The following is a 16,905-nucleotide window of genomic DNA, read 5'->3' as shown; positions in this document are numbered from 1 at the left end:
AATTGGGGCCTGTTCCTTTAAAGAGAGTCGGACTAATGAACTGCTAAATGAGACAAGAAGTGTCCATGCAGTGCTTTTGCTCTGCTGGACCGGAACCGGGAATAACCGGGTTGTGGCGCTGCCGTTAGCTTGAGTCTCACGTTATCGGACAAGAGCTGTGTGAACAGCTTTACCAAATCAAAGCTGTAACTTTTAGTCTTTTGGAGATCATTTCATCTTCCCCTTGCTTCATTGTTGACATTGACAGGCATTTCGACCAGAGGTGTCTAAACTTTGACACGGTATTTGGCTTTTTGGGGCAACACAGGTAATCTTTAAAAAAAAAAATCAATGCATTGCACATCTCTTGCCACCAACAGTAACTCTCCAATCCCAACTTTGAGTGTTGAGTGAAGGATGACACAAGCCCACTGTCGTTTGACCTACCTCTCCGGAGACGCTGTCTGGTGCCCTCCTCTTCACCCCTGCACTCACTCAGAATATTTAGACACTTTTTCCCCCCCCCTTTCTCTCTTCATGAATATTCCACTGCCCTGCCCCTCATCAGTCATCTCTCCAAGCTCTGGACAGGGGTGACATTACAATTAGGTGTTTGACACAACTACTCGGGACGACAGGTGCATAGATAAATATATGCGCAATGAGAGGGAGAGAATTGCAAAGTAAATCTGTAAACAGCGCGGTCCGAGAGCGAGCTCGTTTCACAACGGGGGGATAATTGTGTCGCTTTTCTGTGGACACAAAAATTGGTGAACGATTATGGTGATGCCCCTGTAATTTACAAAGCTGTAGCGGCTTAGCATTGAGCTAAATTGGTGTTAGCATCGTAGCTGAGGGGTAATATATTGCCCGAGTCAATTTTCAGAGATGACCCATCTGTTTTATTCAATTGAGACTCTTTTTGCAGTATGTGAGCCTGGGAAATCTGCTCAATGACCCAAAGCGTGAGATACAGTGGGAACCATTTGTTTACATACACCTCATAAAAAGACGCATTTGCATTTTTTATCACTGTCAGACATGAAACCAGAATTTACTTTTATTTATTTTCTAAGTCAGATAGAATTTTACAATGAATTTCTATTTGTCAAATTCCAGAAATCTGAAAGATAGAATGTTTTATTACTTTTTACAAAACCAATATTATCATTAATAATTTGGTAGAATTGCCTTTAAACTGTATAACTTGGGTTAAACGTTTTGGATTTCCTTCCACAAGCTTCTCACAATAGTTGGCCAGAGGTGCGGTCCATTCCTCCAAACAGAACTGGTGTAACTGAGCTACATTTGTAGCCACCTTGCGTGCACATGCCTTTCAGCTCTGTCCAAACATTTTCAACTGGATTGAGATCAGGACTTTGTGACGACCACTTCAAAACATTGACTTAAGCCACTTAGTAACCAGTTTGGCAGTTTGCTTTGGGAATTGTCCCCATCCGCGCCCAAGCTTTAACTTTCTGGCTGATATCTTGAGATGCTCTAATATTTCCGCATAGTTTTCTTTCTTTATGATGTCATCTATTTTGTTAAGTGCACCAGTCCCTCCCGCAGCAAAACAACCCCACAGCATGATGCTTCCACCCCCTTATTTCACAGTTGGGATTGTGTTCTCAGGCTTGCAAGATTCCCCATTTTTCCTTTAAAAAAAAGGAGGAAAAATATAACCAATATTTATTTTTTTTCCCGTCAGACCACAGGATATGCATCCAAAAATGTTAATCTTTTTCCTTGTGTCACTTTGCAAACTCCAATCTGTCTTTTCATGCTTCCTTTACAGTAAGGGCTTCTTCCTGGCAGAGTACCCTCTCAGCCCATGTCTGTACAGTACTTGTTTCACTCACTCTGGACTCTCTTACCAGTTTCAGCATCTTCACCAGTTCATTTGTTCTTGGGTTCATACTCACATTTCAGACCACAGCACGCTCTGGGACACAGAACCCGCCTAATTCTTTCTGATCTGTATGATGGCTGGTCATTTCCATCAGTTTGAACCAATGAACCTGGCACCTCTAAGTGTCATGAAATTACACCCGAGGATGATCCAGACTTGTGCTTCCAAGGACATTTCTATCTCTCATTCTTCTGGCATTTGACAAAGGGAAATATTTTTATAATTGACCTAAAAAAAAAGAAAGTTAATTCTGGTTTCATGTCAGACAGGCAGAAAAAAAAATGCAAATGTGTCTTTTTATGAAGTGTATACGGTTCCCGCTGTATAGACAGACTTTTTAATTATGTACTTCGCCATGGCTTTATTCTTTTTATACAGTAAGGAGCACGAAACATGTCCCATAAAGCATTGTCTTCAGCAATAAGAATATGGCACAGGAACATTGTCATCCTTCGTGTCAGTGAAGATGAAATAACCCGTGTAGATTAGGTGCGTATCTATGTTCTCCGTGTCCACTGTTCCTCGGTTCCGATCTTCCCCCACTTCTAATGACGAGGGAACTGCGGACCTTTGGACACGCCGCACCTCGCGCAGCCCTCCCCATTGAAATCTGCCTGAGCACCGGTACCGGGGGAACAACTTCTGCCACAGTCCAGAGTGCCCTCCTTTCGGGCAGCGCGGTCTGGTTGTGCAGCCTGTCAGTCCAGCTGAAGAAAAAGATCCTGAGGCTCCACAGCACCTGCTCCAAAATAGTTGGCCGTTCTGTGGGGAGCACCTTCACGGAAATGTGGAGAAAAACAACTCGGAGACTGGCTTATGAAATCTTCACCAACTCAGACCATGTGCTGCACTTGGTGTATTTGAACTGCTGCCTTCCGGGAGGCGATTTCTGCAGCAAGAATAGGTACCAACTCTCCTTTGTACACTCTTCTAACACATTATTGAACAAGAAATGAATCACACACTGGAGTTTTTATGTCTGTACGGGCATGAAAGAATGTTAATGATGTTGTGATTGACGGTAGCAATTTTTAATGTTTTACAGACAATTAAGTTTTCTTGTCATATCTTTTCAAACAATTGTGCAAAAAAATAGACATGTCGGATTTCTAAAGAGGCACAAATAATGTATAACTTTGATGGCTGACCATCAATACTAAAACCCAGACTAAAGTATGCCTTTCTTCTATAAATTATATCAAAGTCTTTTTGCATTTTAGATATTTTGAAATGTAGATTTTAATATGGAACTTCTGAATTTGCTTCTTGTACCCCTGTCCTGTTGTGTAGTGATGTACTTCTACTGTGTAAAGTCAGTATCTGCCTTATTCATCGCTGCTAAATGAACATGTCTGTGCTATCTCGAGAAATCTTGAGAACCTCTGTTTTGATCACAAAATAAGGACAAACAGGCCTCTGTACGCTCCACGTGTGGACTTTGAGTTTCTAGACTTATTCATACCAATACAACGTCATGAAAAGACTGGAAAGTTCTTCAATAATATAATCATATTTTAGTCATTGGGAGTGGGTGGAAAATGACCTTCACCAGAGAGAATCATCTTGTCAAGGGTGCTCGCACGGTTTCGCAGTGCTAATGGGCAGCCTCTTTGGTCTTTGAGATAGCCACATGCCGTCAAGGTCTGCCTCCCACAAATGTACATTTAGATCATTTCAAAGAGCCATAATGAATCAACTCTTAACTATTGTGAGAAAAATGGAAAAATCAAATGGAGCTTGTCAAGGACTTTGGTGGGCACGGGCTTCCGAGAATATGAGCTTTGATTTTAATTCGTGGCAAGGTTATGGTTATTGTCATTCAAAAGTTGCCCTTCGGTACCTCATAAAATGTGGTTCGTCATTTTTCTTTTTGCTTGTCACTTGAAGGAAACTCCGCCGGTCGCCTTATTTTATTGGTCGCTAATAAAGAAACAATCGGCAAACTCCAAAACAAAAAGCTTGACTATTGTAACTGTTGGACAACTACACCGCGTTCTAAATTATTATGCAAATGACATTTTTCTCAGATTTTCTAAACTGTCAACTCAAATGAGAGTCAGCATAATTTTCAAGTCTTTAACTGGTAGAGGATCATTTAAATGTGGTGATAACAGTATTTTTTTCAAAATATATTAAAAAAATTGAAAATCTACTGTTCCAAATTATTATGCTACTCATCGTTTCAATACAATACAATAACGCTTGTAATAAACTGAAAATGGTCATTTGTTGAATTTGCAGCATTAGGAGGTCATTTTTACTGAAATCAAAAGATACGTCAACACGTCAAGTTATATTTTAACATAGGAGCCCCTGGGCGTAGCAGCTTCAAAATTCTTAAATCCATTAAACTTGTGAGTTTTTGGACAGTTTCTGCTTGGATTTCTTTGCAGGATGTTAGAATAGCCTCCCAGAGCTGCTGATTGGATGAAAACCGCCTCCCACCCTCATAGATGTTTTTTTGTTGAGGCTCCAAAGGTTCTCAATAGGGTTGAAGTCAGGGGAGGAGGGGGTCCACATCATGAGTTTCTCTCCTTTTATGCCCATAGCAGCCAGTGATGCAGAGGTATTCTTTACAGCAGTGGTTCCCAGCCTTTTGGAGCCGCGACCCCCATTATAACAGGTAAAGGGGTTCGTGACCCCCCGCCCCGGTCACACCGTGAAAAATAGGAACATTAGCCTACATAATTCTTAAAAAACAAAGAAAAAAAAAAAATGGCTGATATAAAATTCATGAAAGTCCTAACAAATAATGGCCCTCTGGTACAATAGCAAACACGTGCTACAATAAAACATTAGATTATTTGCTAATGAAAATATGTATAATTTATCTAAATGACTTTGCGACCCCCCAAATTTGTCTCGCAACCCGCAGGTTGAGAACCACTGCTTTACAGTATGACATGGTGCGTTGTCATGCATGAAGATGATTTTGTTAGGAAAAGCACGGCTCTTCTTTTTGTATCACAGGAGACAGTGGTCAGTCAGAAACTCCACATATTTTTCAGGGGGGGGGGTTAAAATTTTATAAAGGTGTGTTGTGTTGCTCACATGTTCAAAATAAAAGAAAGAAAGAAAGAAAGAAAGAGAAAGAAAATGAAGAAAGAGAAAGAAAATGAAGAAAGAAAGAAAGAAAGAAAGAAAGAAAGAAAGAAAGAAAGAAAGAAAGAAAGAAAGAAAGAAAGAAAGAAAGAAAGTGAGTGTTCATGTATGAGGCACTAGCAGCTTCAAATACCTGTCTGCTGCTTTGTAGCAGCTGTTTCATTCATCTGATGTATTTGTTTGGCTGAAACCCTCCTTATTGTTCCTTTATCTGCACAAACCCGTGTGTGCTCTGAATCAGCCACAAATCTCTTATCAGTACGATGATACGCTTAATCTTTCATGAGAGAGATCCTTTTTCTTTCCCATATTGTTTGAAAATGATGGTCTGCTTAATAATGTGGAACGTCCTTTTTCAGCAGTTTTTCCCTTAACTGGGCTTAACTGACAACTAATCATCCCAAGCATCTGAGATTGATGTCAGTGATTCAGAAAGCCCTGAGACACAATACCATCCATGAGTTTCATTGAAAAACTTTTTTTTTTTTTTACCTTTTTGACACTGAAATACAATTTGGAACACAGTGTACAGCCAATAGGTTCACTCATCAGAATACATCTTAAAACATGAGACTATCTATTATGAAATACCAAGCTTACAATGCTAACGGTTTATTAGCGATAGGGATTAACTCACAGGCCAAACCTGAAACACTACAAATACTTTTCTTGCAGCTTAAAAGTTTTGCTGAACAAAAGGTTTTTACTTCTTTTTGGATGCTAATGTTTTGGATTTTTAACAGACCCTAGTAAGCACAAGTCAGTGCGAAGTAAAGCAAGTGTGGCACTACCTGTGTTATGTACTTTAGCATAAACCAGTTCTAGATGGAAGCAAACGTTTACGTCTTTGAGAAGGTTACCACGCCTTCTGGGTGATCCAGAAGCTCTCATCCGTTGAAATGAATGAGCAGAGATCATCCAAGAACGTTTCTCTTATTTGTCAGATATGAAAAGGATGCAAAGGAAGTGATCTGTTGCTCTGTTGACGCTTTCAAACTGAGAAGCTGAACCCCACTGTGATCATTACATTTGCTTGTGTAACTTTTTTGCTTGTTAATTTATAATATAATTTCAACCACAGCTTTTATTCTGTCCATTTCATATTGTTATTAAATGGAAATGATGCAGTGTGCAATGTTTTCTAATTTGTGAGAGTGACATGTACATGGTGCATTCAGCAGAGTAGCTGCTATTGCTAATGTTAATGTGCGTCTGAGGACTCTGAGAATCATTCATTTGGCAGAATGCTGAGCATGTTTAATTAACCTGAATATTTAATTCCCTGTAATGAGCCTTGACAGATAGTAGCAATTGATAAACTAGCTGCTCCCGATCGTCCTATGACTGAACTGATGTGTTCATTAGCAAGACTGGGCATTTTCTTGTGGATACATATGTGCTTGCAATGTTATATCCTCAGTATGAGAAATGATCTGATATTTCCAATCTGCAGCGATAATAATTCTCCTTTTCTTTTCACTCAGAGGGGACGGAGACTCGCTAAATGTGCCCGGATGTTGCTCCCATCTCTCAGGGCTCGATGTGATCACATTTTGCTCAATGGCTACTCTAGCTGGTACTTTACAAACAGCACCAACCAGTGAGTGTTGTCAGAATAGCCAGAATTCATCTCTTTGAATATGTCACATGTGGTCGCCTTCATTTGCATACTGTGAAAAAGTGTAATTGTTATATCTCCAGCAGAGGGCACTCCTCACAAGAAGCGAGATGAAGAGCAGTTTACATGTCAAGTATTTTGTTATTTTCAAACATAAAATATCAATATTGAGGTGCCCCAAATCAGGTTTGTAAGCCACAGTTATGCATATGTTTACTCAACACATGTACTATTGTGTTGATTTCATGACTCTAAAGCCAAAAAAAACAGTAACATGGCTTTAAAGAGTGACTGCCTGCATTTTGTAATAGCCCATCACAGCCAAGAGTCATATAATGTAGCTAAACAACAAACTGATAGCAAAACCCTCCTCATTTAGAGATGCAACACAACTTTGATAAAAAATATTTCTGTTAGGCAAGAAAGTGTAGACCTCTCTAAGCATGCGCACATTTGAAGGTTGACATTTGGCACTTAACCCAACGACTCAAGGGCTAAACTGTCTGTCCACAGCCAAGCATCAAGGCTCTAAAGAGCTTCAGGGGCAAACATGCAGAATACACAAGACTACAGGAGAAATGCGCTGGCAGTGGAACGTGGCCATTGTGCAGCCTGAAGAAAAGGGGGAAGGGAGTCAAGCTTTAAAGTGCTCAGGAAGTATTGGTCATACTTGTGTGTCAAAATTCTTTCTCTACATTTCTATGTGTAATGATGGAATTTTTAAAGTTTGTAGCGGTTGACTGTCATGGCTTTAAGCTCTTGTATTTATCATGGTGGCATGGAAGTGGAGCATTTTCTGAGGTCCTTGTAATTTCTGTTGGTTCAGTATTTAGTCCAGGTGCTATTTACAAAGATCTACAATATTCGTGTCTACCTGACCATATAGCACACACTGTAGCTACTGAAAACCGGTATAGGTTAGGTTCCAGAAGCAATGTTCATTGGATGCATTAAGTAAAAAAAATTTATCAAAATCGCCTGTTAGTGGAACGATGCAGGTAAAATCGTGAAATGATTGACTGCGAGCAGCTGCCCAGACGGAACAGAAAGGAGGAGCATCTGGCTGGCCAAAAAAACATAATATTTACTTGAAATATATTCATTAATTTAAATGACCAATCGCTCTTGGGATCATGGACTCCTTTAACCTGTTGGTGTTACACCAGGAACATTGTAACGACGCCTGGATGGAAGCAGGAAAAACTCTTGGCACAAGTGGTGAGAAGGGGCAGCATGATGGCCTTAGCCTTCACATTGCCCTACGGGGACAATAAAGTATATAAAACAAACAAAGAACAAACATCTGAACCCGTACACCTCATCAAGATGATTTAAAGCAGAGCCCGCAATTTTACTGCTCACTTTAACAACATCATTAAGACGGTTCTATTGCTTTTCCAAATAGGAAACGTGCCAAAAAATAAATGAGAAGGAAAGAATCAATGCGAAACAGGAATAAAATATTGTCATGCAAGAAGTGTCCAGGTTAAAATTTCTAAGTTTACGATAAAAGTACATAAGTTGATGAGCCTTCTTGCAGACTGCATGCACCTGGGATTCAAAGCGCAGCTTACTGTCAATGACAGTCCCCAGGTACTTCCACAGCCTGGCTGTTGATGAGAGCAGGAGTTTTGTTCACGTTTATGTTTAGAAAGGCAGTTTCACACCACTCAACAAAATCTCTGATAAAACAACCCATGCTCACAGTCTTTCTGACTTAACAGTGAAACAATGACAGAGTTGTCCGCAAACTTAACAACATGGTGACCTGGATAGCTGCTCTGACTGTCGTTGGTATACAGGACAAATAGGAGTGGCGGCAGGACACAGCCCTGCAGAGATCCAGTTGACGATAAATGAACATCTGATTCATTTATTCACTCTGACTCGCTGAGGCCACTCTGTTAAGAAGTCCATCAGCCAACTGATCAGGCCTGAATCAGCTAAAACATGGGCTCAATACAATAAAATGTGGAAGAGAATCAAGAAAAAGCAAAGTGACCAGAGAACCTGCTCTTTCAAGGTGTTTAAAAACCCAAATTAAAAGTGTTCCCATGGCATCATCCACATGCAACCTGGTCTATAAGCAAACTGTAAAGGGTCCAGCCCGTCCTGTCTATTAAGGCAGTCTTCACCACTTTTTCAGACGATTTCATCACAAGGGAAGTAGAGCTACAGGATGAAAATCATTTGATATCTTGGGGGCTTTATTGTTTTGTGATTGGAACAATAAGACAAGCTGCAGTGATAGTTGAAAGATGTTTGTGAAGATGTCCGTCAGCTGCACAGCACAGTTAGCTTTAGGTTCAGTGTTAGCATTGTGGTTAATGCTAACAGGGCAATGTCCACTACATAGCAATGTTCAAACAGTAATTCAGCAATTCAGACTCACCAGTTCACCAGAAAACAAAGCACGCACACAATATCAGGTCCCCAGCACAAGAGGTCTGGTTCTGCAGTTGTGAAATGGCATATTTTAGAACCAAGAAAGCATTAAGCAGAATAGTGGAAACCTTTTGTTTGGAGACTGACTGTCCCGTGGCTCATCTCCCACACAACTCTCCCCAACTCTCACTATATAACCTTGGGTTATGTAGTGCTCAGGGTTGGGGAGTAACAGAATACATGTACTGCTGTTACGTATTTAGAAAACACATTTTGAGGAACTGTATTCCGGTACAGTTACTCTTTAATCAGAGTTCTTTAGAACTTACTGTTACTTTACTAATACCAAGGGAATACATGTAAGGAATAAACAACGAGGAGCCGTGCATTAGACGGTTATAATGCACGACGCGCAGCGGAGTGGTGCTCCTCGTTGTTTAATCCGCTTATACCAGGGTCCCACAAACGTAACATTTATAATAAATTCATTGACTAAACTCACTAAATCTGCCAGACTACGGGACTATTTTGTGTGGGTTATTAGCCGGTCACTGAAGGCTGGTCTCAGAGCGAGTCATTCTCCGCAGCTATTACGAGGATCTCAGTCAGGCTCAACGACACAACATCAGCACAGAATCACAACACAACAGGACTAACCCGGAAACACTTTTCCCTGGAAGGAAACACCGATATGCGGCACTCGTGGGCACGAGTTATTTACCTTTTACAAGGTTTAACCTGAAGCTAAAGCTAGCTAGCTCAACCAGCTCAACTGTTTATGGAAACAGCTGCGGTGGAGTCGCTCACACCTGGGCCCCCCCAACTCAAACTTTTATGTTTGACTTTACTAATCCAGACAAATATGCTTCAATGCAGGATCATTTTATGTACGTCTGAAAATGATGAATAGCCTTAACCGTTTTCAATAGAAATGTAAAGCTCATATGTTATTAACAGTAGCTAACCTAGCTGCTCACTCTCCTCTACAAACATTTAGCAAACGTTTAGTTTTGGCCAAAAACGTTGAAATTAACACTAAATCCATCTCACACGTTCCTGTCAGTCACTAATTACGCCTTTATCTGATTCAGCTGTGTCATGCGTTGCTATGGCGACGCCACAGCGGAGTGATATCCCAGTGATTTAACTACCGGACTACGTGTGCGGTTACACCAAAATAATGCACCAGCCAATCAGAATCCACTATTCACCCAGACCATGGTATAAACGTTGTTAAAATTTCATCATCCAATCATACGTCATTAATAAGAAAGAGAAAATGTTAAATTAGTCTAAATCAGCCATTCCCAAAGTTTGGGACACCGTGGCCCCCCAAATCATAATAATTTACTCCACTGAAAAGTTTTAATTTTACAGCTAAAATTACAGAAAAAGTAACATGTGGCAATGTCATTAGGCTAAAAACTGGTTAAAACTAGTGTGTTTGTCCAGATAAATTTATTTTTCAAAATTTCAATCTTTCAAAATGAACTTTATACATTGCACCTGTTTTCCAGACAAGCTTTGGGGCCCCCCTGTAGTACCTCTGAGGCCCCCTAGGGGGCCCCGGACCCCTCTTTGGGAACCACTGGTCTAAATAAAGTACAGGCAGGCACATGCACAACTTGATACTAGGGCGTGCACTGCCACACACACGAGGGAACAAACACAAGGAGCAGCCCAGAGGAGGAAGGTAGAAGAAGGCAGATGACTTCTGTCCTCTTACCTTTCCGCTGTCCTCATTTAGAATGAAAGCTGGTTATTGTTGTTAGCAGTAGTAGTAAGCTAAGTTACCGGGTTAGCCGCTACAGGCTGCAGTTTGTCACACTTTCCCAAACTCCTCTGTCGAGGGGGATGCAAAGTAATGCAATTTTCCAATGGTTCATAAAAAGACTGTCCTCCCAGCATAAAAATAAAGATGAAAACTTATCCATGGTGCATTCAAATATGCTCACCATGTTAGCCATGTGTTATAACCTGCAGACAGGAGCGGCTGCATATTTGCGACAGCAGATACACAACCTGTTCTCCCGGTGAGCATTAAGCACTTTTTTTCTTGTATTCGTGGTAAATAAGCAAATGAAGCATTAATAAACGGCAGTTCAATAAACGTACACATTTTTAATCCTACGTGAAGAGTATACACTAAAATAATATACTGTGTATATTAATAGTATTTAAAGTATTCAGAATACAGTACTCTGATTGGCCAGAGTAACAGAATAAATTACAAAATACATTTTCAGGCAAGTATTCAGAATTCTGTAACGGATTACATTTTTAAAGTATTCTCCCCAACACTGATAGTGCTTGGGTTGGATGTGATTGGTTAATTTAGGCACTGAAAAGCGTGTGGGAAAAAACAGGCACTTGGCACTTTAATAAAGTATATCTGAGTGAAGCGTTCTAAACAGCAGGTGTGTTCCTGTATTCTCTATACAGACCCACAGTATACCAGTTCGTCTTCTAAAACGATCTTTCTTTTGTACAATATTTCTTTTTCCATGGGCTTGAATATAGACAGTGTGATCTTTATAAACATTGCAGGGGTGAATGGATTTGACCATTTTAGAAAGTTTGTTTACACAGGATGATGTTGTGCTCGGGGAGAAAAACACGCAGCACTGTGAATGTGACAGGAGGCTAAAGTTCAGGTAGGAGTCAGCTGTTTCTCATTGGGCAGGAAGGACGGCGTTTGTTTATTTGTTTGCCAGGATAAATGATAATGGGTTTGAGAGAACAACTGCATTTTAACCCATGGCAACAATCCAGTGTGGCGCCTTTACATGCATGAGTTGTGTGTGTGTTCATTAGCATACACTGCCCTGAACAAATTAACATAGTAACTACGAAAAGATTATGTGATTATCTGTGAATGCTTTGTGACGTGGAAACATTGGAACGTAAAAAAGTGGAGGTGGTCAATGTACGTGAGTAAAAGTATGGTCAAATATTTTACTCCAATACTAGTTTAAATATGTAAAAAAATTGATGAAATGTGTGCTGATGCTTTAAATTAGAGCGTTTTTTTGTGGTCTTAGCATTAAAGGGACAGTCTGTAAGTTTAAATGTTTAACAAATTTTATAGATTGTGAATAATTGATCATCTGGAATTGTACTGTAACATAAGTCATAATAAATATCAAATTGTTTACCTTGCAACAGCATCCAAGTGTGTACCACATTTGCAGTGCTCTCATTAGAACTCTGCTTTTTACTCTCTTTTGACTTCTGGGAATTTTATAGACTCATGTCAGAGCGTGCATCAAAACCCGGTGTCCTCTTTCAACCGGTCCAAAACCTGGATGAATTGTAAAGTTATAACCAAGCACACTGCAAAAAACCCCTTTCTTAAAATAAGAAAATTGATCTTGTTTTGGGGTAAAAAAGTCTTATTTTAAGTGAAATTATCTGCCAGTGCAGTAAGACATTTGCACTTATTAAGATTTTCTTAAAACAAGAAAAAAAAAAAAATCTTGAAAATCTTGTTTTAAGCCTTATACACTAGTTTCAAGTATTTATTTTAAGACATTTTATCTTATTTTGAGCAAATCTATTCTTGATTTAAGTAAATATTGCTTGGTAGGATTTAGGCAGAGACCAAAATATGCTCATTTCTAGTGCACCACAGATCTCAAAATAAGCTTATAATTCTAACATAGCTAGAGATTCTAGATTTAAGCAAGCCTTGCTTTGAGCATCAACAATACATTTTACAAAAGGAGATTGCTGTGAAATAGCTTTTTTTATTAATTATAAAACATTAACAATGTTTCTTAATACGGTTTTCTAACCAACAAAGTTTAAGATGAGTTTGAATGATTAGCAAATAATTGGAAAATGCATAGCTTTCTTTAACAATATTCCTTATAACAAAAGAGTGAAAGAATGCTCTTGCCAAAACAAAGAATTGCAAAAACCAAATACATTCCAGAACGTCCTTGTAAAGGTGAGTGTCCTACCCAACAAAAGCTGCAAACTCTGCCATCGCCTTTTTATAGGCAGGAGTTGCATCATTGTCCGTGATGGGATCTTGAAGCACTTCTGTCTGCAGTGCTAGCAACAAGGATGCAATGCATTTGGGGTATGCCATGTGGAAAACGTAATAGTAAGCCATAATGTATAGAATGGCTTCCTGGAGCTTGGATTTTGGAAAAGATGAGATGGGAGTTGAGCCAGCACATATGAAGCAGCCATCCTCGTCAATGAGCAGGACTGGTGTGCAGAGAGGTCGCTTCTGGAGAAACATTCCTGGTTCCTGTGATGGCTGAAAGGAAAAAAACTAAGTATTAAAGTGTTGAATACTTATGGCAAGTTTCATAACAGATAAAATAACTATACAATCGACAATGGTTCTTAAACTTTTCACATCAAGTACAACCTAATCGTATTGAGCTTTACATGTGACACAAGTCACCCAAAATGCTTCACACAGTATAAGGAATTTGTTCTCTATTCACTTCACACCTGGCAGTGGTTATGTATGTTTACCACAGTTTCCCCTGGAGTAGACTGACAGTCTGACACTGAACACATCTGTGTCAACAGTCCATCCATTCATACACTCACACTCACAGATTCGCCTGTTGTACATGTTTTTAGTGGTGGCGAAACAGGAACACCCAGCGGAATCATTTGCAGACACGGTGAGAGCATGCAAACTCCACACAGAAAGGCCCCGTCCGGCCCGGGATCGAACCCCCGACCTTCTAGCATGAGTGCTGGACCACCATGCAATAAAAAGGAATCTTACAAACTTACACACAACATAAAGAATCTTACCAATAAGATATGGAACAGCGCGTCTGATGCATTGGCCAGTTTCTTTGGAAGGGCAGCATTAGAAGGAAATAGCACTGGGAGGCACTTCAGTAGCTCAATCGCTTGTTCTTCTGGGGAAACAAAAATGAATGCGTAGATTTTATTTAATTTCATTTACTTGAATAGAATAAATCATTTAAGAATGTCAATAAAAGTGACTTACCTTGAGAGAGTGACATAGGTGGTTTCATTGCCTTCTTGTAAACTGCATAGAAGATTATTTTTTCCTTGAAGACTTCCCAGCGCTCTCTCAGCTCCTTGACATAGTTGTGCTGTGTTTTGGAAATGATTCTCCCCACTTCGTCAAGGACCTTAAAAGGTATCAGAATTTTACTATAGGATTCCTTAAGATGAGGCAAGTGCAACTGGCTGCAGTTAAGACAGCCACCTAATACACACTCAAAACCAAATTTAACTAAATTAACCTTAATCTACAGGTGAAACTCGGAAAATTAGCGTATTGATCAAAAGTTCATTTACTTCAGCAATTCAACTTAAATATTGAAAATTGAATAACAGAAATAAATGAACTTTTGAAAGATATTCAAATATTCAGAATTTCACATTAGTGGAATTTATGCAAATGACAATAGCCAGAGAGTATCAGCCAACTAAAACCAAATAAAAACGTACATGGTCAATGTCTTTGAAGCAGGGATAGGCGTGAATTATCTTCGCTGCCTTATCTGGCTCTTTTAGCAGGTCTGCATCTATGAAGTTTCTCCTTGCTTCAAATTCTAAATCCAACAGTTGGGCAACTGCCTCCTTGTCTTGTTTTGACTTTCGATACATTTCTTGCAGTGTTTTGTAGTGTCGGGCCTGGGAAATCCTGCTGTCTTGCAGTTTGGGACCTACACCAAAATTGAATAGAAAATAATGAAATTTAGATTTAGTCTTTGTTCATTGTACAAATACACATGCAAAAAATAATCATAATAATCTATATCTCAAGAGAAATATCAAAATCATACAATTAGGCCATTGTACAAATCAAAAGTAAAACTAACATTTCAAAACCTATTTAGATATATAAAACTACTCTTGACACTGATACTCATAATCTATTTTGATATCATAGTAATAATAAAAACAAAACAAAGCTTGTGTGTAGACTGGCCTATCACATTAACGGTACCAAACTTTTATTTTTGTTCTTTTGTTCATAGAGATCCATAAGGTGACTTGCCTGATTTAACTAGGTTCTCGCTGGCCGTATTAGGGGAGTGAACCTGTGGCCTGTCTGGGGTGCAAGTGGTGCTTCTCGGAGTGACAATAGAAGCGCACGGGCTCATGTCCATGACCGGCTCTTCTGGCTCGTCTGGGAGTTCCTTGTCTGGAGTGTTCTCAAATGAAAGGCGCCTTCTTTTACCATTGCCTCTCGATGGTGTAGCTCCTTGCCATTTTCGTGGAGACTTTATGTTTTGGAGTCTCTTGCTGAGCTTCTTGAATATGTTGGACTGTAACACAAAAAAGTAATACTATTGTAAAAAAAAAATGTTTTAAAAATGCATTAAAATACAGCAGCGTTTTTTGAAAAACAAAGTAAAGACATTTCTTCAAAACTGGGCTACTTGTTACAACTAGAACACAATAAGACAAGGCAAACTCAAGAAAAAAGCTTGGTGCCAGTTTATTGCACCTCTAGCCCTGGACAAAATCAGGTTTGATAAATCAACAGTGTATTGTTAACGGAAAATTATTAAATCAATAAATGAAACATAGGTTATCACCTATGTTTCACTTACAGTATCCAGAAAATGACTTGATGAATTTTCCAAGATCATTATAGGTCCAAACTCATCCTCATAAATGTTGGGACATCATCTCGATGTATTGTCTATGGCCAGTATATTGTTATCATTGTTTACAACTTACCCATGGACAGCTGGTGTCTGCCCAGTCAGCAACCATTGGATAGTAGTCCATGATTCGTCTGGCCATGGCCTGCAGCCCTTCTTTTGTGGGGTATTGCAGGCAGTCAGTCCCACCTGACGCCCTCACTGCAGTAATCATGGTGATAATTGTATTTCTAACCAGTCTACAGAATAGCTCTTTTGAAAGTCTGCACTCCCTTTCTCGCCCAATGCGTTTAAATTCAAAATATTCTCGCCTCACGTGCTCTAATTCACTGTCCGTATAAATTACATATTGTGGGCTTGGGAGCTGCACAATTTTTAAGGGGCTTTTTCTAACTGAAGGCTGAAGAGAAGCATCACTTTGTTCTGTTGCCTGCTCCTGGACACATGAAATACAAGCAGAAGAATGTGGTAGTTAGAACAGCCCAAAACATTAAGATAATTCTCAAGGATAACTTACCATTGGGTGGGCCAGGTCCCAAATGGCTTTCCTTCTTCGAAAGTGGTCCGGCCCAGGAAAAAGGTCCTTTAAATCTTCTCTTGTTAAGGTTTGCAGGACGTCTGCATCAACATTTGCGGCTGGAGCAAATAGAGAAATGTTACTCATTCATGAAGTCATACAGGATTCTGTGGTCATAACTGCTATACATTTCAAGTTTGTAAAATGTTTAAAGAAGTTCTTGAAATGTAAAATATGTATATTAGCTGAACTAGATAAATTGCACAAGTAAGTAAGACAGAAAAGTGAAGATCCTGATCTTCAAAATAGTGCAGCTCCAAAGTGCTCATTATATGTAGTACATTGAATAATTTTAGACTACGCTAGGAGAGAGTATTTTATATTAAAACGCATTGGATGAGTTTGGGCTTTCAGTATCCACGGAAAAAGCATGACTTCAATTATAAAACAACCCAGTGCAGATGATGATACTTAAAATCCATAGAGCTCACAGAACTACTGAATTAACCATATACGCTAAAGTTTAGCCATAGCAATCTGGCAGCAAACCTAATTGTTCTTCGGTTCTTTTATCAAATCAAATTTATCTGTTGTTGACCAAAGTGCTTCCCAGAAAGGTCTAGTACAAAAATATAAAACAATACATAATACATAATAAACAAGAAGGAAACTTCTCATTTCTCAGATTCTGGCTGATATGTGCAAGACAGTGTTGGAGCTTTGGAGTAGAAATGTGTCTTAAGCACAGTTTTAAAATGGTCAAGCGTCTGTG

The 16,905-nt window shown here is 39.4% G+C and overlaps 1 protein-coding gene across 1 annotated transcript; it reads right to left on the bottom strand.

The window, feature by feature from the left end:
- Nucleotides 1–12,919: 12,919 nt before the first annotated feature.
- On the bottom strand, nucleotides 12,920–14,662 carry LOC306976753 (uncharacterized protein). Its single transcript, XM_079574808.1, has 4 exons — nucleotides 14,451–14,662; nucleotides 13,981–14,128; nucleotides 13,779–13,888; nucleotides 12,920–13,263 (listed from the first exon to the last, which is right to left on the bottom strand). The coding sequence occupies exons 1-4, from the start codon at nucleotides 14,607–14,609 to the stop codon at nucleotides 12,955–12,957; spliced, it is 726 nt and encodes a 241-aa protein (XP_079430934.1). The 5' UTR covers nucleotides 14,610–14,662; the 3' UTR covers nucleotides 12,920–12,954.
- Between the last annotated feature and the right edge of the window lie 2,243 nt (nucleotides 14,663–16,905).

This window comes from Gobius niger, assembly GCF_951799975.1.
Source record: "Gobius niger genome assembly, chromosome: 17".
Classification (NCBI taxonomy): Eukaryota; Metazoa; Chordata; class Actinopteri; order Gobiiformes; family Gobiidae; genus Gobius; species Gobius niger.
This window is presented reverse-complemented; position numbering and strand designations above follow the sequence as displayed.